Source organism: Lathamus discolor, chromosome 5 (assembly GCF_037157495.1).
Source record: "Lathamus discolor isolate bLatDis1 chromosome 5, bLatDis1.hap1, whole genome shotgun sequence".
NCBI classification, from domain to species: domain Eukaryota; kingdom Metazoa; phylum Chordata; class Aves; order Psittaciformes; family Psittacidae; genus Lathamus; species Lathamus discolor.
In genome coordinates, this window is record NC_088888.1 from 50,103,605 (window position 1) to 50,129,583 (window position 25,979).

A 25,979-nucleotide genomic window follows, 5' to 3' on the forward strand; every position below is an offset into this window, starting at 1 on the left:
GAAGTGTCCAAAATATGTAGTTTTCTTCAAATATATATAGCATGTAAGTACCAAATAAAACTTGTTTGAACTAATTCTATTTATATGTTCATTTTCTTGCATAGTTGGAGCAGGAGTCATTCTGTGATGGAAAACTCTTCCTGCTACTCCTGGTCTGCTTAAAACTTTTCAGATTTCCTCTAATCTCTTACAGGAAAATCAGTACAGACTCACTTGCAGCTAGAAACAGCAAAGAAATAGTAAGATTTTTTCATCAGTTTTAAGTCCGAGGATTCACTGAGACTCAGGTTTAAATTATGTTGATCGTGAATCTAGGCTGAGGTATAAATTATGTGGATCTAGTTTTTGTGAGACTTCACTTTTATGAACAGGACTGCAGTAAAATATTATTATATTCATTCCAGATTTGCTTTACATAAGAGGGAGAATTTCCTGCTTTTCAAGGCCGTGACATACAAAGTAAAAGCTAGGGAATTGGGAGTAGAACTAGGTGTAGGAATCAAAAAAAACCCCAAAACCACTGAGAAAAATGAAGATGACTGAAATTTTAAGTCTTTGGTTAAGGCCCATTCTTTCAGTGTAGGGAAAAATAGTTTCTTTCCTGTTGAAGGTTGTCCTGGAGAATAAAACATGATATGAACTGATGGCTAGCTCCTTTGCCTGCTATTCCAAATGTTTTTGTTGTTGGTACTATCACAGGTAACACTCAATTAGTCAGTGACTAGAACTAGCAATTCTAGTAGAACTAGCAATTGTGGAGGTCCAGACAGCTATTGTGAAGGTAAGGAGCAGCACCCTTTCACAGCAGTTGCTGTGTGCTTTGGAAACACTTGGCTCCTTGCTCTCTTCTTAACAGTGCAACATAAATGCTTGCAGGGATGACATTCAATACATCACAGCTGCTGGGTGGTTCACCATTAGCTTTGCTTGTTTCTCATGTCTCTTATCTCCTCATTCTGATGAATGCTTCATTATTTTCTTTCTTGCCAAGACCTTGAAATAAAGTTTGCAGTTAAATACTTAAGAATACAGATGCAGGACAGATTGCACTGATTTTCGTTTTGGAAAATTATCTTAAGGTTGAGATTTTCTGATTTAATTCCTACCTGTGTAATTTTTTAACAAGTTTTAACAAGCCCAGCTGCCCACAGCTGAGCACATGGGTCTTTCACATGAGATTTCAAGACAAAATTCCTGTCACACATGAATACTGAAAACACCATACTGCTTTATCTGAAGTCCGCCCGCTCTTTCCCAGGTCTTTCTACTGCACTGCAGAGAAGCTTTCGAATGTGGTTTTGGTTGTGGTTAAAAAAAAAAAAAACAACATCAAAGAAACAAAACCAAAACCCAAACAAAAAAAGAAAACCAAACCAACAAAAAACCCAACCAAAACCCGATACTATTGGAGAAAACTTGCAGTTATTAAAAGGGATAATTGACAGAAGTGCCTCCCCCAAGCATCAAAACTGAATTTAGCAATTTGGGCCACACTAAATGCAATGTTTAACAGTTAACATAATTATATTTTATTATTACTATTTCTAGTTTCACTTTTATACCAAGTTTTATTTCATGTAGCCAGTAGCAGATGCTCTAAAGCTCTACATGCATGCAAGAGTTTAACCATGGTCAGAAGTACCTCAAAAGATCATTAAGCTGGTTTTGGCCAGGGTAGAGCTGATTTTCTTCATAGTAGCTCCTATAAGGCTGTGTTCTGGTTTTGTGCTGGAAACACTGCTGCTAATACAGGGATGTTTTTGTTATTGCTGAGCAGTGCCTACACAGCCTCAAGTCCTTTTCTGCCTCTCACCCCACCCACCCTACCAGCAAGGAGGCTGGTGATGCACAAGAAATTGGGAAGGGACACAGCTGGCCCCAACTGACCCAAGGGATATTCCATACCATATGATGTTATGCTCAGCACATAAAGCTGGGGGAAGAAGGAGAAGAAAATCTTCAGAGTGATGGAGTTTGTCTTCCCAAGTAACCGTTTTGTGTGATGGAGCCCTGCTGTTCTGGGAATGGCTGAACACCCACCTGCCCATGGGAAGTAGTGAATGAATTCCTTGTTTTGCTTTGCTTATGTAGCACACGTTTTGCTTTACTCATGAAACTATCTTTATCTCAACCCATGAGTTTTCTCACTTTTCCCCTTCTGATTCTCTCCCTATGAGAATTCTGAGAGTGAGCAAGTGGCTGCTGGCTGGGGTTAAAGCTCAAGAGTCAGTAAACTCTTCTGAAATGTTTTAATAAGAAAACGCTATCTGGAAGCAGATGTTTACTGTAAGAGTGGTTCAAAAATTTCAGCATTCCAGCCAGTTCAACATGAAGCTCCAGGAGGATTTTTGTATTAAAAAAAAAAAAAAGTATTGATGAAATATAGAATATATGAGATCAATTTCTAATTTTACCAAATATGTTCACTTTTGCCTGGTTGCAAGTACCTTTGGAAATAATTTACCATTTGCAGAACACAGATTTCTGTATTCAAACACATCTCACCCAAGTCAATGCTAGCTGGTATATTCTGAGCATGCCTTATGCAACACTGACCTGCCTCAGTGTGCCTTTGCTCTTCTGGAGTTCAGTGCCTACAATGTAGGTAAGGATAGCCCTAAGGCTTGCCCTGTTCTTGTTTCTTAAAAATTTCTTTCTATTTCGGAGTTGTCCTTCAGCAGTTACTCTCTGTAGTAACCTGTTAGTAGTTTGCTACCTTTATATTGTATGTTAATTCAATTATTTTCTAAAGTCAAGATCCTGGAGTGCTCTGAGATAAAGGACATGGAACAGAAACAAAATAAAGATGAATGCAGAGTAACCTGTGTACTTGAGAGATGCCTCTTCAGAAGAATCCACCTGTTACATTAATAAAACCTTGTGAATACAGTGCTGTTGTTTTGGAGGTGGGGGTGAGGAAACAAAAAACAAGCCATGGAGGATTACCCAAGCATAATGTGTGTTTTCCAAACCCTTTGGAAGGGAAGTAGCTGTAGTCCTCAAGCACACTTCAGCAGCCAACCAATATGTGCAAGGGACTGTCCTTTGACTTGCTTTGGTTTTTGTTATCAGAACATCTCTTTGTATGATGAAATTGTAAGTAGCAGGAAACCTTAAACTACAGGAAGCAATGAAAAGAGTTGTCTTCTCTGAAAGTTCTGAAGGCTTTGGTAAGTTCTCATAAGCTATCTGGCTTAAATATTAACTATCTTCATGGCAAATAGCTGCCCTAAGGAGCTCTCGAGTTTCTTCTGTTTGTTGGCGGAGTTGCTCAAGGAGTTTGGCCATTTGGCTTTCTCTGAATTCTAACGAAAATTCTGGATCTGAAGAGAAAAAACAAGTGTTAGGCAAACTGCCATTTTCCCCTGTATTTTAATGTAGATGCTTAGAAAGCTTCTGTTTCAGGTTAGACACAATTGATAGTTCTTATTACAGTGTAAAGTATGAATAAGGCAAACCAATATCCTTCTACCACACAAAGCAGATACAAATTAAGATTTCAGCCTTACTTAATATTGTTTACTGCTTAATTCTCCTAATCAAGATGCCTAAAACTCAGTTGCCAAATTTAGCCTTATACAATAGATGCATATCAAAACATAGCAGGGTCTTAGCTCTGGCTCTAAATATGTGGAGAGATACACGTTTATTATGGTACTATAACTCATCTATACTCAACTTCTATCCAAACAAAAAAAAAAAAAATCACCAAAAAATGGGAAAAAAACTCAACAGAATTTCAAGTACAAAAAATATGTCAGATTTCCCAGTTTTAATAGCAGCTAATCACACAATTTCCTTGTTTGTGTGCTTTATCAGAATAAACTAAATTCATATTTGGAAAGCTTTTAGGTTGCATCTAGTGCCAAACATTCTTATACTGGATAAAAACAGCTGTACCTGTTAAGAAAAAAAAAAAATCCCTGCCTTTAGAAGACACTCTTAGTAACTTAAAAACCAGGTAAAGTAACAGCTACCTTGGGGATTATTCTGTTTGCTGAAGCGAGCAGAGTAGTCCCCAGAGGAAGCTGCCTGGCACCGTCATTTCTGTGACACAGCCATGCCTGTTTGCCATTAAGAGGAGCAGGCAGTGCCTGGCAGTGCTTCAGGCGTTCGGCCCAGCAGGAAGGACATACCTTCTCGCAATCTGCAGAATGTGGAGATGCCCAGCTGCTGAAAGCGGATCTCTCGATGGGTAAGAAAATTCTTGAGGTAGGCCTGAATATCTCTGATATGCCTCTTCAACAAAAGCATCATTTTTTCTGCATAAATGGGAGAATTAACAGGAGCCTTTAAAACACTTTAAAAACTGATTTTTGTAACTCTTTAAGATTGTTAATGACCCATCTACCCAGCTATAACCAATGTTACTGCAAAGATTAGCAAATTACTTACATGTAGTACAGCCTTTAAAGGTACTGCTGATACTTCAGGTAAATACGACACTGAGTGGGCAGCTGGTCCTCATGTGAGGTAAGTGCTGATTTACAGGCTGATCAGCCTGCCATGAACCCACCCAGGAGCGATTATGCTGTTGGACTTTGTTCACTACTTGGGAGTCTGCTCTGTTGCAAATCCTCAGTGGTAGAATTGAAGCAGGTTTGTGGTGTCCCTTATTGGAGACTCATTGTGGACTTCAGTTTCTCTCACATCTAAGGATTAAAATCTAACTATGCTTTTCTAGAGATTGTGGCAAAAATCCAAATGCCTTTTTCTTGCAAGTCTTAAAGGCTCTCAGCTGTGTGGGACAAGTATATTAAGCATAAAGCTTTTTGTTTTCTTCAGGTAAAAATAATGTTGTTTTCATTCTCACTGCAACTTAAAAAAATACAGGCTGCATTCTTAAAAGCCACTTCACTGCTCCTGCTAATCTAGTCTAGAATTACAACAGCAGTATTTGGTTCAGTCAGATATTTTCCTCTTGTTGGTCAGGGAGCAGGGTTGATCTAAAATTTTGGAATACAACTGTCCCATTGTAATTGTCTCTAGCAGTCTCTGCTCCTATCTATGGGGAATGCCATTACATTGTATGTACTGAGAAGGGGGGTTAAACAGAAAGATACAACAATGTCTTCCTTTGGTAAGGGGTATTTTACGCTCTCCCACTTTCCTACTGAAATTGTTTTTAAGGATCTCAGAAGTGGCTACAGACTAGCCTTGCAGCATGATAGTGTTTGAAGACATCAGCCAGCACCTGGATCAGATCTTTATCTATGGCCCATTTTTATCCCTGGGCTTTCTCATGCACTCCAGCCCTCATGTATGTCTATTTCAAAGGTGACTGTATGTACTTTTTGTAGAGACCACAGAGAGGATGCTATAGGAATGTTAAAGGTTGTTTGGTGCCCAACAGGCTTTTTTTGTTTCTTTGAGAAAATGCTCATTTCACTCCATCCAGCCATAAATCTCTGAAAGCACAGTTAATGCTGTGTGACAGTTACCGTGACCTATCATGTGCTGGATGATAGAGGCAGCTTGAAAAGATGGCTCAGTATGTTCCAGTTGGCCAGCCAGTCTCACCAAGCACTTTGTCAAGGGTTCATCCATCCATTGGACCATGTGTAATGTGGCTCCTGGAAGACAGGAAGATGAGACAGTAGGCTATAAACAGAAACTCCAGTTTTGAAGAAATGAAGGTGAGAAGTCTGTCAGAAACCATATTGCCTCAATTGGAAATCCTTCCTGCAGCTGCAGAAGTGAAGTGCTGAACTTGTGCAATAAGCATGTTTAGGTTGTAAAAAAAGGGTCCATGTCCTGAGGTTATGGCCTTAGAAGGCAGGGTAACGTATTTGATTCACGGAAAGGCTGGTGGATTTTTATTTTGTTGGGTTTGTGTTCTGGAAGAATGGTTCACTTCACGTACAAGATCAACTCTTGCCTAGTGGGCTTAGTCTGCCTACCTCTTGAAAAATTAAACGTGACATGTTGCCAGTTGCATAGCAGTTACATCAGATACAAGAGGAAATGTCTGATAGAAAATATCCAGTGCTGGCACAGGCTGGGAAAATTAACACTGATCCTCTCTCCATGAAGAGTGCTGTACCTTCCATGGGTGTGAATAAAATCTATGCAAAAAATGGAAAGAGTGACTTTGTATTTTAGTCTTTCTTTTATATTGTTTTTTGCTATTGTAAAATTAGTTCAGCCAGAGAAACTGGGCTACATTACAAATGAACCAGACAGGCCATGTACAGCAGTGAAGGTCAGCACGAAGAATTTAGAGTAAAAAATTAATAAGTAAATAATTAAGCAATTCAACAGAAGAAAGTGCAACTACCAGAGCCCATGTGTCCTGCCAGTAAGTAAGTTGGATCCTGCTGCTCTTGAAGCTTATGGCAGATCCCCCAGTGAGTTTAAAGGGAAAGACCTGGGCTGCACATATACCTATGCTTCATCTCCTATGAGGATTAATATAAAGGGTATGTACGCTTCTCAGATTAAGCCATTTATGGCAGGACTGCTTCCCTACCTTGCTTTGCTAGCTCAGCAAGGCAAGATGTCACATAATGAAGAGAGTCTTCTTCAGTATTGGTAGAAAGCATGGTCTGGAGGAGACCTTCAACACATGGGCTCTCAACAATTCTCTGCAACAAAAAAGAGATTAATGTTCAGCATTTTGATTATGTTTTAGTGGTGACTGAGTACTTCAGAAGTACTAAATAGCTCTTAGCAATACTGAGGGCTGAAACATCAAAAATGGAAATGTCTCCTTCCAGATCTACCACAACAGGGTGACAAACACCATGGATTGTTCGGAGATCACCTGATTTTAGGCATTTCCCAGGGCTTGCTCTGTCCATGGGATGTTCTCATAGAATCAGCTAGGTTGGAAAAGACCTTTAAGATCATGAACTGCAACCGTTACCCCAGGACTGTCAAGTCACTTTTCCAAAGTCAAATTCAGTATGCCACTGGATAATCACAGAGGGATCCAGCTTTGTACAAACACTGTCCTTGCTGGCTACACTCTTATACCTTAGTAGATCCTTCACACAGGCAAAGCCTTGTGGATCAGGCTACAGAGCCACATGTTTTCATTCTGCACTTCTTTTGCACTACCTCTGCCACCCCCGTTATAACCTGCAGGTTGTAGAGGAACTGCAGTTGTTCCCAGGGGACCTGATCAGCATTAAGGTCCTGGGGAGCCAAGTGCTGTGCACCTGCACAAGGCATGAAGGCTGAATGCAGATTACTCTGAGCTCAGAGAATTTCCTGACCTGTTGCTGCTGTGCCAGGCCATTATGTTAGTATTAAGCTGTCATTTGCTCAAGTCTTGCTGCAGAAATGAGTAAGCTAAGTGCTCTAGGGCAAAGCACTGGGAAATGTGGAAGTTTTTTCAGTTTCTCTTATTTGCCTCCAGGGCTTTGAAAGCTTTCTGGTATTGAAATGCTCTGATCTGCAGAAATACGAGATGACCTCTCACTAGCAAATTTGAGTTCTGTTTCTGAAGAGAAATGTTATGAATTAAACATTTCTGTGTATCCCTTATGTTTTAGGTTGAATCTGCTATCTGCCAAAAGTGTTGGACAGCATGTCTCTGTACTGGGATATGTGTTTTCGAGACGGATTTGAAAACAGATAGGAGATTTAGCCTGTGCTGACCTGGATTAAAAGCACTTGAGAATGACTCCTGAATGAGTCACCTGGAGGTGACTGGTTGCTATTGAAGCTGAATCACAAAGTCGTCAGCTCTCTGGGAGGTCCTAAAAACGGAAGCTGCTCACACCTCCAAAAGGGAGCTCAGGTATTTATCAACAAAAGGGAGTATCTCTTTTGTGTGGGGGGGCTCGTTTTATGTTGCAGTTTTTTAACTTGTTGCTTAGAGGTTGTAGCTGGATTAAAGACTTGCCTTTCAAACTCCCACACTCTCTTAGTGTCCTGCTGGCATAAAAACACCACTTTTTTTCTTCTTGTGCCAAGGGCTCTTACATGTTTGAGTGATGGTTTCTTAGAATTGACCCTGGACACGTGGCATTCCCACTCATGTCTGTGGGTTCACTTTTGCATTGAGAGCTAGATACTCTGCATGTTATAAAGCGTTATAAAGTGGCCATAATATCTGAAAAATCATGGCAGTCAGGTGAAGTTCCCAACGATTGGAAAAAGGGAAATATAACCCCCATTTTCAGGAAGGGGAAAATGGATGACCCAGGGAATTACAGACCAGTCAGTCTCACCTCTGTGCCTGGCAAAACCTTGGAGCACATTCTCCTGGAAGGCATGCTAAGGCACATGAAAGACAACAAGGTGCTTGGTGACAGCCAGCATGGCTTCACTAAGGGGAAATCCTGCCTGACCGATTTGGTGGCCTTCTATGATGGGGCTACAGAACTGATGGACAGGGGTAGAGCAGTTGATGTCATCTACCTGGACTTGTACAAAGCGTTCGACACTGTCCCACACGACATCCTTGTCTCTAAATTGGAGAGACATCAATTTGATAGATGGACCATCCAGTGGATAATGAACTGGCTGGCTGGCCGCATGCAAAGAGTTGTGGTCAATGGCTCGATGTCTGGCTGGAGACCAGTAACGAGTGGTGTCCCTCAGGGATCGGTGTTGGGACCGGTGTTGCTTAACACCTTTGTTGCTGACATGGACAGTGGGAGTGAGTGCGCCCTCAGCAAGTTTGCCGATGCCACCAAGCTGTGTGGTTCGGTTGATATGCTGGAGGGAAGGAATGCCATCCAGAGGAACCTTGACATGCTTGTGAGGTGGGCTGATGCCAACCTCATGAAGTTTAACCAAGCCAAGTGCAAGGTCCTACACCTGGGTGGGAGCAATCCCAGGCACAGCTACAGATTGGGCAAAGAAGAGATTCAGAGCAGCCCTGCAGAGAAGGACTTGGGGTGCTGGTTGACGGGAAAATGAACATGAGCCAGCTGCAGTGTGTGCTCGCAGCCCAGAAAGCCAACCGTATCCTGGGCTGCATCAAAAGGAGCGTGACCAGCAGGTCAAAGGAGGTGATCCTGCCCCTCTGCTCTGCTCTCATGAGACCTCACCTGGAGTATTGTGTGCAGTTCTGGTGTCCTCAACATAAAAAGGACATGGAGCTGCTGGAACAAGTCCAGAGGAGGGCCACGAGGATGATCAGGGGACTGGAGCACCTCCCGTATGAAGACAGGCTGAGAAAGTTGGGGCTGTTCAGCCTGGAGAAAAGAAGGCTGTGTGGAGACCTCATAGCAGCCCTCCAGTATCTGAAGGGGGCCTACGGGGATGCTGGGGAGGGACTCTTCATCAGGAACTGTAGTGATAGGACAAGAGGTAACGGGTTAAAACTTTAACAGGGGAAGTTTAGATTGGATATAAGGAGGAAGTTCTTTACTGTGAGGGTGGTGAGGCACTGGAATGGGTTGCCCAGGGAGGTTGTGAATGCTCCATCCCTGGCAGTGTTCAAGGCCAGGCTGGACAGAGCCTTGGGTGAGATGGTTTAGTGTGAGGTGTCCTTGCCCATGGCAGGGGGTTGGAACTAGATGATCTTAAGGTGCTTTCCCACCCAAAGTGTTCTATGATTCTATGAAGCTCCCTGTTGATAACAGAATATGTGACAAATATGGTAATTATTTTAAGGCAAAATTTGAAAGGATTGAGCTTTGAGTTTGAGGGAATCTATTTCCCTGCAAAAACAGATTTCAGAATTTAACTATCAAAATTTCATATAACTTTTACATTAGTAAAAGTGAAAAAAAATTGGAAATAGTTTTGGTTAGCTTAAATCTCTGGGACGACTGGTAAGTAGGTCATGAACAAAGGAAAAAAGAAGAATGTAAAAAAAGTGTACCAGAAAGTGGGGCAAAGCAGAGACAAGGATTTGGGTGGGATTTCCGCCCCCGCCCCCCCCCCCCCCCCAATATTGGTTGTTACTAGTGGCACTGTTCGATCAAGGTACTCTTAAAAAGGCAAGGAGAAAGGAAGTTCCTCTACAAATCTCATTAGAAGATTTCATTAGAAGCAGAATCAGCAACAGAGATCCTTATAGCATCTTAGCACAAATAGTACCTTGCCAAACAAGCAAAATGTACATCAATAACTGGGGTTATATTTAACAAACTGGGATTGAAATTACATCAGTGTTTGAACACTGTAAGTGGATAACGAAGGGCTGATGAAGAGTGAGAGTTAGGAGACCAGGATTCAGTTTATAACAAACCTCAGTTTTCCTCAATGGCTCCTTTTAATGTGTATGAAATGTCTTTGCTAGAAGTATGTTTTATACCTATGATGCAGTCATTCAAATTAGGTAACCAGTCACAAGAAAAAAAAAAATCAGGTATTTCTTATTTTCATTAGCATTTTCTGTATTGTATTGAAAAAATATGAATAAACCCTCCTTTCATTACGCTGCATCAGGTCCTTCTATTCACACAATTTTGTGTAAAGTATCTCTGGTGCATGTTTCATTATATTATCTTTCTGTGGGTAATTCTGATTTGATATAACCATATTAGCAACCTCCCATGGTATAGTTCAGTGAAAAATACTGGGCACCTACCTGTCTGTTTTTGGAAAGGCTCAGGTTTTTGATGATACACGCAGTATGGCCAACAATCACAGGGTCTGTTTTATGTGCCAGTAGCAGCATCCCCAGGCTCTGTAGTAGCTCAGCACACGCCAGAGTGTCCTGACAAGAGCAACTGGTATCTCAGTTACAGCCAGTATGGACAGCACATGCAACTTTGCAGCATGCTAAAGATAGATAGATCTTAGCTCTGAAAGATAGCATTACTTAGCTCGTTTAAACCAACAATTATTTGGTTGGGTCCAGTGCTTTTTCTCTCAAAATATGGTCTACTGACTGCTAGTGATCTACAGAGCACTTGCTGTTGAAAGCTGGAGTCTTTAAGGTTTGGCAGTTTATTTTTGTTTGCATAAGAGATACTTCCCAGAGCTTGCTGGTAGCTCAGGGAAGGACGTGTGATCCTGACTGGAAGAAGTGGTTAGAATAGGTGTGAAAAGTGAAAGTATGCGATGAAGTAGCAGCAGCAGTGTGTCCTTGAGTACCTCAGCAATGAACCTCACCTACAGTAATGGACTGTATGTTTAAATCAGTTTGTGATCTGGCACCACTTTAGTAACATGGTCTGAACAGCATCTTCTTGAGTTTATACATACGTTTCTCTGCTCTGATTGATAGATATTTTAGAGGGAGGGACTTTAATGAGTTCTCTCTCTGAATGTTGTCATCTTCCATTTGCCACTAATATTAACTTTCTGAGTTTGGATTACTGTCCAGGTAGTTCCTTCAGTAACAGTATGGATTAAGGGGGCACTGATGTTTATAAGAGAAAGTGACCTCAACAGGCGTTGGGTTAGGTACAGAGTTAAAAGCAAAAGATTTCCTCTTGGGAGCATTTTTTCTTTCAGTCTCTTTCCCTTAGGAATTTGAGCTCTTTATGCAGTTCTTATGTTTCTTAGCAATGAACTATATTATTTGTGCTACTTAGAAATTGAGACACATTAGCAAGAGTGTTCAATGTAAACCAAATCATCGGTCCTATATATAGCTGAGAAAAATCACATCTGAAACCTGTGAAATGTCAGAATCACTGAAGCAGTGCTGAAAGGCAGATGTCTTTAAAAATTAGTTGAAATTGCATCAATTTTTTACTTAGGTTAAACTGCAAAAGTGGATCTTATTTTCTTCTCATAACAGCTGACATCTTCGCTTACATTCATTTTAAGCACTGTCACAACCAGCAATCCTAAAATAAAATATGAAAATAGGTAGAAAGGGCAGTGCTATGCCCAAACTCAAGGAATTTAATGCAGACATGCCTGTAAACTTTCGCTGTTTTTATTTTTCCTTCTCTGCAAAGGCAGAAATAATATAATCTTAGATAATCCAGTTAAATTACCATTGATGACTGTTTTCTGTGCTCAAAAAGAATGATTTAAAAGGCTGTTTTCTCAAAAAGCTTGACTCTCTCTCTAGTATTTCAGGGTTGGTCTGTCCCTGAGAGGACTGAAAAAAAATAGCCCTACAAGAGGGAAGTTTTCCAGTGCTTGCTGAGAACTGCTGTCAACAGCCTGCCCAGGGGGATTGCAAAAAAAGGAGTTTAAGTAAGTAGAGAGAGGAGCTCCTGTGAAGCATTCCTGGGGGTTTGCTTCATGGTAACGAAAGGGCAGATGAATTCTGCCCTATTGTATCCTGGGTAGTATTTGTAATAATTCAAGCATCACTTGACTTGGTTGTAAAGGTTAGCTTTGTTCAGCGGCTTGTTTTCCAACAGCTGTTCCCATGGAGAAGTCCTTCTTTCACTCATGAGAATTCAGCCTGAATTAGAGAAAGAAACCTTTAAAAGGTTTGAAAAACAGGACAGAAAAGGCATGGAGGTGGAGAGGCAGGATATGAGTAAGGAGAGGTCAGCCTCTTCTCAGAGTGCTCAGGGCTTGCTCGCACAAAGCATCAACATTCACTAGTCACGGACAGCCATGTTTACTCACTAAAACAAATTTCGAGATGTAGCTACTTCTTGCTGGAGAATAAACCCTCCTGGGTCATGCTTTGCTTTCTAGCCTCCTGATGCTGACCCTTTTCCCCCATGAAGAACAGACTATCTCACTGCTGGTGTAACAAGGCTGAGCTCCAAGTGCCTTTGTTCCTACTGACGCGTCATCCTTTGTTGCTGGGGGTTTGAAACACTGGCAAAGACATGTTTTGGGATCAGGGAGGAAAGGATTTGTGGGTACTTTTTGCTGGGAGAACAAAAAGTGCAAATGGTGTTTGGGATCAAGAAAAGCAAATGAGAGTGAGGACGATGTTCCAGCATAATGCCTCATACTGAGGAACGTTTTCACAGTGCAAATAGCCTCCAACTAACTTAAATGTACTTCAATTGTAAGCTTGTTGAGAGAAAATTGTGTTTTGATTGCATGAGGCAGTTTGACAAGCGAAGAGAATGTTTAATGCTAATGCAGCCAGCACAAAACCTAGGAAGCCACAGTGCCTTTGAAAAGCTCTGTTCTCTAGTTGCTGCTTCCCAGGCATTGTGTTTACCCATTTTTTCCATCATGTCCCAGAGTCAGAGGAGGGGCAATTTGGTTTGTACTGGGTTGGATATGAGCAACTGTGGTGGATAACAACAGGCCTCCAATATCTAGAGAAATTTCAAATCATATTGAGTGTATTTCAGCCAGGAGAAGCACATAAGCCCAGCTGTGATTACTCATACTGTCATTACTGCTTAAAGAAATGTGTCAGGAAAGGTTCTCACTTTTGTTTGGTTTTTTTTTTTCTTTATCTACCCAAACTCTGCCTCTCTTAAAAGGTTGTTGTTAGCTTAAGACACCTCTCAGAAACCTTTCACATCCATGTTCCTACAGATGTCCAACTACTGTAACAGAAAACCACATTTAAAAATAATTGGTCAGTTCCTACTTATTGTTTTTGCTGTTTTATGTGGATGATGAAGGTACAGCAGGACTGTCTGTTTTTCTTATTTGCTGTAGTTTATATCTCAACAGACTTTTTCATGTATTTGCATAGTATTGCACTCCTAATGGTGTTTACCATTGTAAACTGTAGACAGTTGGTGTTTACCAACTGGTCTGTAACTAACAACATGACAAGACACAAGAAAGTCCTTGTGAATTATCAAAAGATTTCAAGTTCTATTAGCTCCCCTGTCTTGATCCTAACTCAAAAGATGTTAAATTTATGCAAATGCATTTTTGAATAACTGTCCATATAGGAAAATGATATATTTTTGCACTTTATATTGCACTGATGCTATTTTAAATGCACGCTCTAAATCAGTTTCTCTGCTTTCAGCTTCTGAGGAAGCTCTGTAGCCAAGGAATAACTTCCTCAGCTGCCCCCATGGTTGCTGTCTTTCATGGTGCTATGCATTTGTCCTGCTCCTTGTACACCCATCGGGAGACCTACAGTCTGGGGACAAAGGGGACCTTTGCAGGGTAGTGTCAACACATCCTAGGAATCTGACACCCACCTCTCCCCCTCTGCCCTTCCCTTGGTCCCCTTACAGGAATTGTGATTACAGGATCCTTTAGATCCCACTCACCACAACAGATAGGCTCCTCGTGAATGACAGTGAAGATGTAGCAAACAAAACCTCGTTATTTTGGCTGGGAGAGAGGGGGATTGAGAAGTCTCACAGAGCTTACTGGGCATTCTCAAAATGCATTTCATATGCAGTTTTTGCCATAACTGAGTGTTACCCCAGGTTGTGGCCAGAACTACTCTTTCCTCACTGGTCTCAAGAAATGACCTCCCCTACCTGGTTGTGTGGGTGTTCAGACAGTATCCAGAGCAGAGCAATGGAGGCTCGACGCACATCCTCGTTGCCAGAAGCCAGGAGAGCGCACAGCTTGGGCAGGACATCCTCAGCAACCATCTCAGCCTGGATGTCCACTGATTTGGGAAAATGACTGAGGTCAGTGAGCTTCAGAGCACTGTGTGTCATTTGGGCCCCAACACAAACATCTGACTGTGCTTCAGTGATGAAATTTGTTTGGTTATAAAAATAAGCCCTCATTTGTTCTGGCTCCTTTTGCCAAAGGTTTAGTACAGGCTTGAGAGCAGAACGTAGGTTTGGGCACCCTTCAGTTTGCATTTGAACATCAGTAAGAAGAAATTAGGGTAATTTTCTGAATCCTTCACTGGCATAATGCCCAGTAAGAAGGTGGCAGCTTCTGCAGCACAGACAGAAATACTTCCCCGAGCACCACATATCTTGCAGAGTTATGGTTAGCTAAGGGAGAGGTCAGACATCCCAGATGAATCCTTACACCCCACTTGTCCCTGCAAACTCAGAGAGGAATTTTGGGCACTAAAAGGCAATGCCAGAGCAGCCAGCAGATGGAGCAGCAGTCCTAAAAGGCCAAGCAGATCAAGGATTTTCAACCACACCAAGGAGGAGCACAGCTGTTCCTTCACTCCCTGCTCCATTATAATTATGATTGCTTGAAAATTAAGCATCTCTACATAGATGAACAACTCTTCCCCTAGACCCTAGAGCTATAGTGCTGAGTGTGCCAGTCCTCTGCTTTCATCCCCTGAGTATGCCATAGAAAAGGATCTTGGGTATTAATAGGATTTTTGTAAGACAATGGCAAATGCCTGGGAGAAAATTACATTTAATGATAGACAGATTCAAGCCCTGGGAGAAGGCAGGTCCCCACTCAAGTAGCAATTTCAGGAGACGTTCTGTCCTGATCAGGTTTAATGCTTTCGAAACACAAAAGGGAGAAAAATTAAAGTTGCAGAGGCTCTGTGCAAAAGAAGGCCTCTGCTGTCTCTCTCACCTTGTCCAAATACTTCCCCTTGCTACCTGAGAGCTCTGAGGCAGATTTAGTTAGTGTATGCACTGTACCTCCCTTTCCCCTTAACATCCAACAAAGTGTAGAAAAGAGAGTCTCTCTTCTAATACAAAAGGCTCCTAGCCCACTGTGCTCTCTCTGAAAGGCAGAGAGAGAATGAAAAATAGCATACTTTATCTCCAAGATATTGCTTACCACTGGTAGCCAAATTCCGTAGGCAAACACATGCCTGGCTTGAAACCTGCTTGTGCCAAAGAGTAAAAAAAGAAAAAAAGAATGAGGGAGGAAAAAAAGAAGCAGTTTCAGTAATGCATGTTCTTGCCTATTGTACTTAAAATCAACACAACAACACTAGCAAGCTATTACATTATCTTCAGAGAACAAATTTGGGGAAATTATTTTTTCTTTTATTTTTTCAAAGTTTTGACAAACTTTTTTTAACCTGCATGTGTATCAGTCATCCTGTTGTTGATGAGGAAGAGCCAGTGGGGTTCAGATGTTGGTTTATTTTAAAATGTCAGGTAAGTTAGAGGAAAATTGAACGAATTTGTCTCATTTGCTTCACTTTTTTATCACCTTCCTCCTACACAGAACTTAAGGTTCCACCCTTAAATCCTGAACAGTGGCTTATTGAAATTTCTTTGATGTGGCTCCAACAAAGCAAAATTTTCAAGATGTTATTCTCTGAAGCCGTATGAAAGTTAAGGATAGCAAAAAGGAAAAAAGGTGGTATAATAGATGCTGCAGACACCTTCTGTCATATGCAATAATCAAAGATTGTTGAGAACCTGGACAGAGCACTTCAAACATGTAGTTTCAAGTTTAAGGAATACAGGTCATTCTAGTCTAAAGGAAGTGTCCAGGGCTGTAGAACAACTTCAGTGACTTCCTGTCTCCTTCTCCATACAATGACCTTGTACAACCTGTGTATCTTCTAATATATGTGTCCTTTCTCATGGGAAAGATGCTGCAAAGGCATCTGTACAGCAGAAGAGCAGAACTGTGCAAGACTAAAATGAGAAGCCCAAGTTTATAGCTCTACTCTGACACTAAGGGTTTACACAAAGAGAAAGCTACAGCTTTACCTTGTCCACAGAAGAGGATAGGAGAGAGATAAGTGTCCGCAACAGGAATCTGTTGCTGGGTCTCAGCATGGCTTCATGGTACTGAACGTTGGCTGCCATATTGCTCAGAGCAGCACAGCTGTAATACTGCAGAGAACAGAGAAAAAAGGAGAGAGAGAGGATCCCACTGGTGACATGTTGAGGATGACAAAAATAAATTGGAGAAATGCTCACACTTAGACCTGATGAAAATAAAGTACTTTTTCATCTTATGGGTGTTTTATTGGGTGGATGTGCTTATTAGCCTGAGTGCACTTCCTCCAGGAAAAGCAATGCAATCTGCTATAGCTATGATAGCACACATGCTGTGACAACTGCATGTTGTACAAGCCCTTTAGGACGCTGGGTATTTGGGAACGTACCGTGCTGCTGCAAGGACACTGCTGCAAGGACACTGCTGCTGGCACCTAAGTTAGGTCATCTGCATCTTCTTGTATTGCATGTTTACATTTCCTTACTCAAACTGGATGTAGTCATTGCTGTAGCATGCCAAGACATCATTTTCAAATGATTTAAACATTAATGCTAGGAAGAGTTGTCTATATATGAGTATGTATTACTAGGGAGGTATAATTAGAAGAAGCAGCTTGAACTGCATCAAAGAAAATTTCAAGGCGAACCTCAGACAAAGCTGATAATGCTGAAACAGTTTGCAGAAAGGAATTTCAGAAGTTCCATCCCTTCAGACATTTAAAAGAACTCTGAACAGAGATAACAAAACCAATGGAAGAAGCAATCCTATTACTACTCCAAGTACTACTTGGAGGACTGAATGAACTAGTGGATTTTAAGGCTTACAGCTCTGATTCAGAGTTTTTCATCCACATACTTTTGAGCTAAGACTGGTGCTCTGTTAAATGTATAGAATCATAAAGAGGTGTCTGTGGTAGGCATAAAATAGGAGGATTTCCTAAACATTTACAATAATAAGAAAAAAATCTTTACAAGTTAAGCCTTCTTAGATCACTTGGTAAAATTGCTTAGAGTGGAAGATCAGTTAGGATGAAAAAAAACTCCAGCAGAGGAAGAGGCCTATCTGCAACTTCTCTTACAATCTGAAACACACAAGAAGGTAACCACATATTTACTCTATGCATGTGTTAATGTGCTGGCAGATGCACTTCTGCATCATAACCTTTCTCTTGTGTAGCTAGACAAATTGAGTGCTTTGAATACATATTATCTGACTGCACTGAGTTTCACCAAGATGTTTTCACAGGTTTTCCCACTTCTCTAGTGAAACCTTTCCTCCTCTCCACCTTTTCATTTCTGCATGCTGTGGTTTGTGCTATCCTTACGGTCACGCTGTTAATGTTTAAAAATCTGACCTGTTTGAGCCATACCTGCACTTCTGAGTCAGGAGATTCCAGCAGCAAGGCAAGAACTGGTAGGGCTCCTTCCTTGCATAGGACCTGTTGGATTTTCTCTGCCATAAAAAAGTGGGGTGGGAAAAAAAAAGTGTCGTTAGTGTCTTTCCCCTTCCCTCCTTCTCACCTGGAGGCAACATTCAAAAGGGATATGCACAACCACTGAATTTTAGAGTGCTGATGCTGTCCAAATATATGCCAGTCAGTGTGACTGGAGAGTATGTAATTTAGAGCTCGTGCCGTTACAGCAGTATGCAGACATTTCAGCAAAATGACTAGCAAACTATCTGAGTGATTAAGCCTTTGCTGGCTGTATGCTAAAGACTGTTCTGAGATTCTGAATTGCTGAAGAATCTGAGAAGCCTCAGGTATGATACTGACCATAATTTCATGTTTAAAAATCAAATTCTTTAAAATTCCTTAACAATAACATAAGTATAATAGCCATCTGTTCCTTTCCCTTATATAAAAATAAGAGACATTACTCATAACTGTACCATTTAGCTGTGTGGGATAATGGTATCATCTAGACAGGTGAAACTTGATGTTGGTTTGTTTCAGAGTTCATGTATGGTGTGCACATATTGTTGCAGAGCATGAAACATTGCTTTTGCTAAATCTGTTTGCAGATATCCCAAGAGTTTTTAATGTCTGGCCCATAATAGTTGTATTTAACATCTTCTAACATCAAGTTAGGGATTCAAGTTAAATGTTCCTAGAGCTTGATCTTGTTGGATAAGCTTTTGAGATGATTGCTTCAAAGTACCACCAAATGTGCTGCTTTTTAGACTAAGTTATTTCTTTAACAAATCCCTTGGGATTAAAAAAATCAAGCCTTTTTATTTTGGTACTAGGCAAAAAAGGGTCTGTGTTAGCTAAAGAGAGGCCAAACTTAAATCATCAGCCTATGGTATCAACATGAATGTCATAGACAAAGGAAATAATGTGTTGCTCAGATATGCTTTTATTCTTGCCTTAACCCTTTTCAATTACTTTTTTATCAGTGAGAAATTTTCCTTTGGCAATTTTAGATAAACCATAAGTCAGAAAGTACCTGATTGTGTGAGGTTGAGAATAGCACCAACTGCATTTTGTTGGACTCTAGGATCATAGGAATTGGCAAGAGACAGTAGGGGTGTAATTCCTTGAGCAGTGCCTATAGCCTCTCGGTTGGACTCTGGAGAAGAGAATCAAAGAAAGAGGACATTGACATCTTACTGCGAGCCAGGAGCAGGACAACTGGAAGGACTAGATTTCCTTTCACTTTTTTTATTCTTTAGTATATATCAAAATTTCTCTGCATGCTCAAAGGAAACTTAAGAATTCTAAGAGCCCAATGGGAAAGAAACTAATTCACAAATTCTGTATTAGTGACAGATCACGGCTGATTCAATGCTTTTGTGACTGAGATGATTAAAAAAAAAGGACCATTAGTCCCCTTAAACAGGTTAGCAAGGTGTCATACTTTGCTTTGTACCTCTGGTATGTCTGATCAAGTTGTTCAGTGTGCCAATCAAAACCTATATAAACAACTGCAGGGAAAACTGAATTTAGCAGAGTATATTCAGGGCCAGTTTCTCTCTTTGAATGTGCCTGTGTCACTCCTTTGACAGCTACAAACAATGCAGAGTTTTCTAAAGACAGAATTTAATTTAACCACTGGAATTTGAAAAGATGCTTCTTCTCTGAAGTGGTGATGCTTCCTTGCATGGCAGTGTATTAAGCTGTACAGCTGTATCTAACATCCTGGAGTACAAGGAGAATCCAAAAAAGTATCTGCAGAGTCCCTTGAGACACTTGAATGAAAAACTGGGGGAAAAAACCTTAATACTTAATACTATAAAATTAACTATATACTATAAAATACTATATAGCATATTTATATACCATGTATACCTTGTATATATTACATACGATAGTTATACCGTGCTACAAAATACAATATGATTTAGAAAAAAAAACTCCTTTTAGTTTTACTCCTTTTGTTTTGGACTTACTGAAGGTAGCCTCAGCTGTGTTGTATAGTAAGAGAATCTTTCCGTTATGCTCTTCCCTGCCCCTCTGCCATGAAAACAAATAACCTGCTGCCACACTGAGACAGCTATGGTCCTCTCCCCTTTACTGTCTTGTTTATATCTATAGATTATCTATATTTGTATCTTAAAAGCATTCTGGTGGTACAGTTTTGAAAAAATAAGGTGGTGTTGGCAGTGGTGTTCTTTGAAACTAGTGTGATTTAAATGAGAATTAGACCAATGAAGACTTCTTTTAACATAGTATTCTTCAGATTATTTTATAAAAGGAAAAAGCCAAGTCCACAGTCTACAGCTTCCATTGTTTAGATGAGCCAAACTGCCACTGAAGACCACAGAAGTTTTAGTTAAGCATTGCTTCATTTTTGTACATTTCTAGACATCTTAGACAATGGCCAGTGTCTGGAAGTTTGCTGAGAGAAACATGAAGCAGAAAAAACCCAAGAAATATGAATGGATGAGATCAACTTTTCAGGTGCCAACTAACTTAAGAGAAAAAAAAGTCATTATTTTTATATGTGGAGCCTATCTATAATGGAGGACAGACACAGATAATCCACAATATTTATTCAAGTGTACTTCAGCCAGTATTAATTTAGTCCAGGACAAGTCCTTTTTGCCTTCATACAAACATTTTTATGCTTAAGAAAGTCTTTTTAGAAGGGAACCACATATTCAGATGCTACTCTGAAATGGCGAAATCAGTAACATCTACTCAAGTTGGGTTTTAATAACTCACCTTGAAACCTGTGTTTATAAATGATTTCTATCCATTCTCTGCCACTTGTGTGCTTGAAAGTTCTCCTGTCGGTACACTTTTGAATGTGTTCTACAACCAGTGCATCCTCCTTCTTTAGCATAATGCAGAAGTTCAGGCCTCCCTAAGCCCTTGCTGTGAATGTTTAGTTCTGTTCCTATATAGTCTTAGAAGAGTTCTTAACCCAGAGCTGATTATTTTTACTCAGAAGGCTGAAAAGATGCAGATAATTGTGAATGTGCCTGTGTCTTTTTGCTGTGTGGGCAAATGCTAGTGTTGGAACAAACTGACCTTCAAATCCTGTTCATCTAAATAGGTTCGGTTGCTGCTTTTATTTTTGGCTACCTATTGTAGCAGATAAGCACCAGACAACCCATCTTACGTAAAATTTGCAGTAACATTGCTAAACAGCTTCACTCTGTACACAGTCTTGCATGTTCATTGCAGCAGAATTAAGACACATCATATTGCCGTTCTTGGATTTAGAGTTTTAGTCACCTTAAAGCTATCTAAGGAACCACCTAATTTGGTTGTGCTTCCATATATGTTTTTTTAAACCACTCTGAAGCATGAATGGCTTAGTTAAAGGACATGACTGAATGGGATACTTTTCTCAAGCAGACCCTTTAGGATACTAGAGTCTGGAGTTAAAATGAACTCTAGAGAATTGCCTCTTGTTTTAGTCTGACTGCTGTGATAGTCTGAAAAAGATATAAATGGATCTAGTCCATATAAATCCTAAACTGGGACAGAAATCCTCAACACTGATCAAATCTCAGGAAGCAACCCAGCCTGCACTTGCAGGACCGCCTACCTCTAGTCTATGTACAGCAGATGGCTTCCTATCTAGTCTGAAAGCTCCTCGAGTACTTAATTTGAACTACTTGTGCACAGAAGTACACTTAAGAGAGTGTGCAAGGCATCAGGTGAACATCCTCTCCAGAGAATGAAGTTGGATTGAATCTGGAGTGGCTGAGGGTTCCCTGTATTCTGGGTTAAAGACTGAGACATCTAGAAGCGCAATAGTGCCTTCAGGACTAAGGAATGTCCTTACATCCCCAAACAAGCTGCTTTCTCTGTGGGCTGCTTAAAACAGGTGGAGTGGTATCTCTCTGCAGATCTCTGGGATAACTTCACTGACCATACATAAAGTCCTTCTAGTGCCAAGTACCTAAAACTTTAGCGATGCCATGCCTAATTTAGGCATTTCAGTGAGGCAATTCGCAGTTCACACAAAGTAATGTAGCATAGGGAGTTCTTAACCTGACTGTAATAATATGCAATGCTTAAAAATAAGTTTCAAAGGGAAAAGTCTTTAAAAATTGGCAAATAATCATACAATAATAAAACGCAAATCAGCACTTTCATGTGGTTGGATCCTGCTTATGCACTCCCCTTGGCAACATAAATACTCAAATCGGAAAATAACACTTGTACCATGCTTCTCTCAGCCTTCTGGGAGATCTGACTGCAACTTCCCAGGCTGGAGAAGGAAGCTGGTGAAATAAGCACTATAGGAAGGGAAATAAATGTTATTCATGGCTGTCATACATGCTTTTACACAATCTGTACAGTAGAATGATACAGTTTTCAAAAGGCAGAATAAGCCAGACTGAACTGATAACCTCTCTTTTGGTAACTGTGGTTTATCTGTCTGGATGCCAGGCAAATATCTATATCATGATATGAAATATGCATAGCTAAGTAAGAGAAGTTGGAGACAAATGCATGATGGATACGGAGTACATGATGGATAAGGAACTGACTAAAAGCAAGCTGGCAGCAAATTTTGAAAAATGGAAATTCCACATATTTAGGAAAGGAGGCTATATGTGGAATTCCACAAGGACTGGTCTGTAGCTGGCTTTGAACCAGGAAGTTTATACTAAGGTGTGAGCACAGCACTGTCAGTGCAGTGGATGACTAGAATATTTTACAAATAACAGACAAGTTAGAAGACAGAAGCAACAAAACCAGAATAAAACTTTACAGCACAGATGCAGGCAAGTGTACTTGGAAACAGTCATTGCAGACCCTTAATTAATTGGTGTCTGCTGGAAACAGCAGCAGAGGAGGAGAAAGACTAAGCTGATTTACAGCTGCAGTATGACAATATCACTGTGATGCAATCACAAGAAAAACAAGTGTTATTAAGAGACATACTATAAGGCATATTTCCCTGGATGCCACAATAGAAGATACAGGTAAGACCTGAGCTGAAATACTGCACATTTCTGGTGACCTCTCTTTCAGAAAAGATAAATTAAATGTGGAACTCCTGTACCATTCATGTACATATTAAGACTGTAACAATGCCTGAGATCTGTTGTATCACAAAACAGAAGATGCAATTCTATGTTCTTTTTTCTGGAGTATACAATTGACACCCAGAAGGACTATGAAGATGAATGGAAAGCCTCACTTACACAAGGAGTCTTAAATGAGTTTGGCTTTTTCTGTCTAGTAAAATGAAGGAACCTCCTCAGCATAGACATCAGAAAGGCAGAACTGCAGAAGCAAAAGCCAGTGTAGATGCTAAATAAGATAAGCTGGTCATGAATATATTTAGTTTGGAAATCAGAAAAAGGTTTGTAGTCATAACAGAGTGAAGGTCAGAAACACTGAGAAAAAAGATCTTACCTGGAATCTCAAGAGGCTGAATTTATGATGTGGGAATACCAAAATTTGTTGCTGCATCTTATGACTCTTAAACCAATCACAAACAGGTTGTTTCACGTTGAAATATGAGGTAAGATTTGAATGAAATCATAGCAGAGGATAAAGGGAAAGCATGACACACTCACCTGAAACAGCCAAAGTCATGGTGCAGGCACAGGAATTACACTGGACAGTGGCATCCTCTGACTCAAGCAGATCCAGAATTGGCTCAAGTAAACCCATTTGAACAACTAATTCTTTGTCAACTATTTATAAATTCAAGAAAAATGGACAAACAATAAAAATAAACAGTTAATGCCTTTGTGAAGATAATATATTTTCCTTTGATGGCTTTGGGGGGGGTCTATACTATGATTATGCAACATAGGCCATAGATGGAAACAACTTGAAAGGCACTCACAGTCCCTAGCTTGGTTTGCTTGATTCCTCTGCAGACTCATGAAAGAGTGCAAGTGGTTCTATTTCAGAAAATTCCAAACATTTCTGGTAGCAATTCTGATTTCAAACATAAGGCTTGTTTTGAAAAGTGCAGCTGCAGCACTATTTTTTACTTGTAAATAATGGCATGATGTTTGCAGCAAGATCCTTTTAAAAAAAGGGGAAAAAAAAAGCTAGCTTTATTGAAGACTGACCCTGTCTTCTGCAGTTACGGGCTAGTGTAATGGCATACCTGTTGTGGCCCAGGTGCCAGGGAGCACAGTAGCTGATGCAACAAGGACTCCATTGACATGGTGTGGGGACATATCCTGTCTATCAACATGAACTTTACTGGGAAGTTTTTCATCTGCATCTCCCAGATCCTACATCAATTACATTTGCCCCATTAGCTACAAAAGAAAGGGAATTCTATAACACAATCTTTTTAGTTTTTTTTATATCTGCGAGCAATTTAAGACCAAGGTCCAGTTAATAAATAACAAGAAAATAAGCAGTCTCATAGGCAGAATGTATTTATAACAGCTGTATCTGTTGCTTGAAAGGCTAAGTGGTGGGCTCTTGATCCAAGAATGAAAATTGTATAGCTGTTCCCACAACTTTGGGAATAATTTATCAGCCTTTGCACACAGATCCAAGATCTCTTGCCACATGATCTAATCTAGTTGAAGGGATGACATGAGCCGGCAATGTGCGCTCACAGCCCAGAAAGTGAACTGTATCCTGGGCTGCATCAAAAGGAGTGTGACCAGCAGGTCGAAGGAGGTGATCCTGCCCCTCTACTTTGCTCTTGTGAGACCTCACTTAGAGTACTGTGTGCAGTTCTGGTGTCCTCAACACAAGAAGGACATGGAACTGTTGGAACAAGTCCAGAGGAGGGCCACTAGAATGATCAGGAGACTGGAGCACCTCCTGTATGAAGACAGGCTGAGGAAGTTAGGGCTGTTCAGCCTGGAGAAGAGAAGGCTGCGTGGAGACCTCATAGCAGCCTTCCAGTATCTGAAGGGGGGCTATAAAGATGCTGGGGAGGGACTTTTCATTAGGGACTATAGTGACAGGACAAGGGGTAACGGGAAGTTTAGATTAGCTGTAAGGAAGTTCTTTACCGTGAGGGTGGTGAGGCACTGGCATGGGTTGCCAAAGGAAGTTGTGAATGCTCCATCCCTGGCAGTGTTCAAGGCTGGGTTGGATAGAGCCTTTGGCGACATGATTTAGTGTGAGGTGTCCCTGCCATGGTAGGGGGGTTGGAACTTGATGATCTTAAGGTTCTTTCCAATCCTAACTATTCTATAATTCTATGATTCTATGTGGTATGTCCTGGTGCCACTAGAATCTATCTGGTCTGCAGATAGAGACTCCCACATTTCCTATCAGAAAAAGGAATTTGGATTTGTGTAGACCTGGCTATGTAGATGTGCCCTCCTTCTGCCTGACTGGCTGAAGAGATGCTTTTTCACCTGAAGAGAGCATGTGCTAATTACTCACTATTTCCTTCCAGCAAGAAGTTTACAAGGGACAAAGAAGACATCTGCTGCACCTCCAGGTCAGCAGACCTTAGTAACGCATAGAAGGGTTCCAGATGCTCCACAGGCAAGGAGATGTTCACTGGAGGAATGAGAGGAAATATTCAGGAATCATACTGTTCACTGCAGTCACATTTATCTCTTGTTAATCTTAAGCCTCAGCTGTTCTCATACATAGGCTGAGAGGTATTCCCGTTCATTTAAATCCATTGCTACTAGCAAAACAGGGCAAGTTTCCCGAAAAGGATTTGAATAATCAAGTACTTCAAAAACATCACGGGAAGGGAAGCAATTTGCCTTGCTGCCAAACAAGTCATTCCACCCCACAGGAGCTCCTCATGTTGTGGCTACCTGCACTTTCAATCCAGAAAAAAAGCCATGGTATAAAGCTATCAAGCCAAGTGTCAGAATTCTTTCCTTGAAATAAACGTAAAACAAAATAAATAAATAAATCAAAGCCTGCTTGTGGCTGGGATTCTTATCTTTTTGTAACACCCAAAATCTTGCTAGAAGTTTGTTTGGCATATCTATGCTGACCTTCAACTGTTTGCAAATTACCTCAGAAGCCAAGTGCTCCCATGTAATAGTCAGGACAAAGAACATCTGCTTCATAAATTTCCACTACAGTCTGGCCCCTACAGCTTTGTCCTCTTCCAAAAATTACATAAAACCATAAATGTTCCATCACGTCCATTTCCTTCCACCATATTTTGACTGTGCTGTTCTCAGGAGATTCAGTATATACTGACTCTAACTACTTTGGGTTCTACTGAGTTTTACAG

The 25,979-nt window shown here is 40.7% G+C and overlaps 1 protein-coding gene and 1 long non-coding RNA gene across 8 annotated transcripts in view; one reads left to right on the top strand and one right to left on the bottom strand.

The window, feature by feature from the left end:
* Positions 1-1,505: 1,505 nt before the first annotated feature.
* The window catches only part of LOC136015186 (uncharacterized), a 34,935-nt gene continuing 10,461 nt past the window's right edge, over positions 1,506-25,979 (bottom strand). For all 7 annotated transcript variants that reach the window (XM_065680794.1, XM_065680797.1, XM_065680798.1 and 4 more), the window contains 12 exons: positions 25,160-25,279; positions 23,365-23,484; positions 18,825-18,947; positions 17,747-17,829; positions 16,365-16,490; positions 15,475-15,520; positions 14,238-14,371; positions 10,493-10,621; positions 6,470-6,584; positions 5,442-5,573; positions 4,137-4,262; positions 1,506-3,323 (listed from right to left, as the gene is read on the bottom strand). In XM_065680794.1, the coding sequence (XP_065536866.1) occupies positions 3,202-3,323; positions 4,137-4,262; positions 5,442-5,573; positions 6,470-6,584; positions 10,493-10,621; positions 14,238-14,371; positions 15,475-15,520; positions 16,365-16,490; positions 17,747-17,829; positions 18,825-18,947; positions 23,365-23,484; positions 25,160-25,279 (1,376 nt within the window). In that variant the 3' untranslated portion in view covers positions 1,506-3,201. The remainder of the gene's footprint in view (positions 3,324-4,136; positions 4,263-5,441; positions 5,574-6,469; positions 6,585-10,492; positions 10,622-14,237; positions 14,372-15,474; positions 15,521-16,364; positions 16,491-17,746; positions 17,830-18,824; positions 18,948-23,364; positions 23,485-25,159; positions 25,280-25,979) is intronic.
* On the top strand, positions 3,150-25,654 carry LOC136015187 (uncharacterized). The gene is made up of 3 exons (XR_010613097.1): positions 3,150-4,195; positions 7,497-7,744; positions 25,173-25,654. It is a non-coding gene; the product is annotated as an uncharacterized LOC136015187 (long non-coding RNA).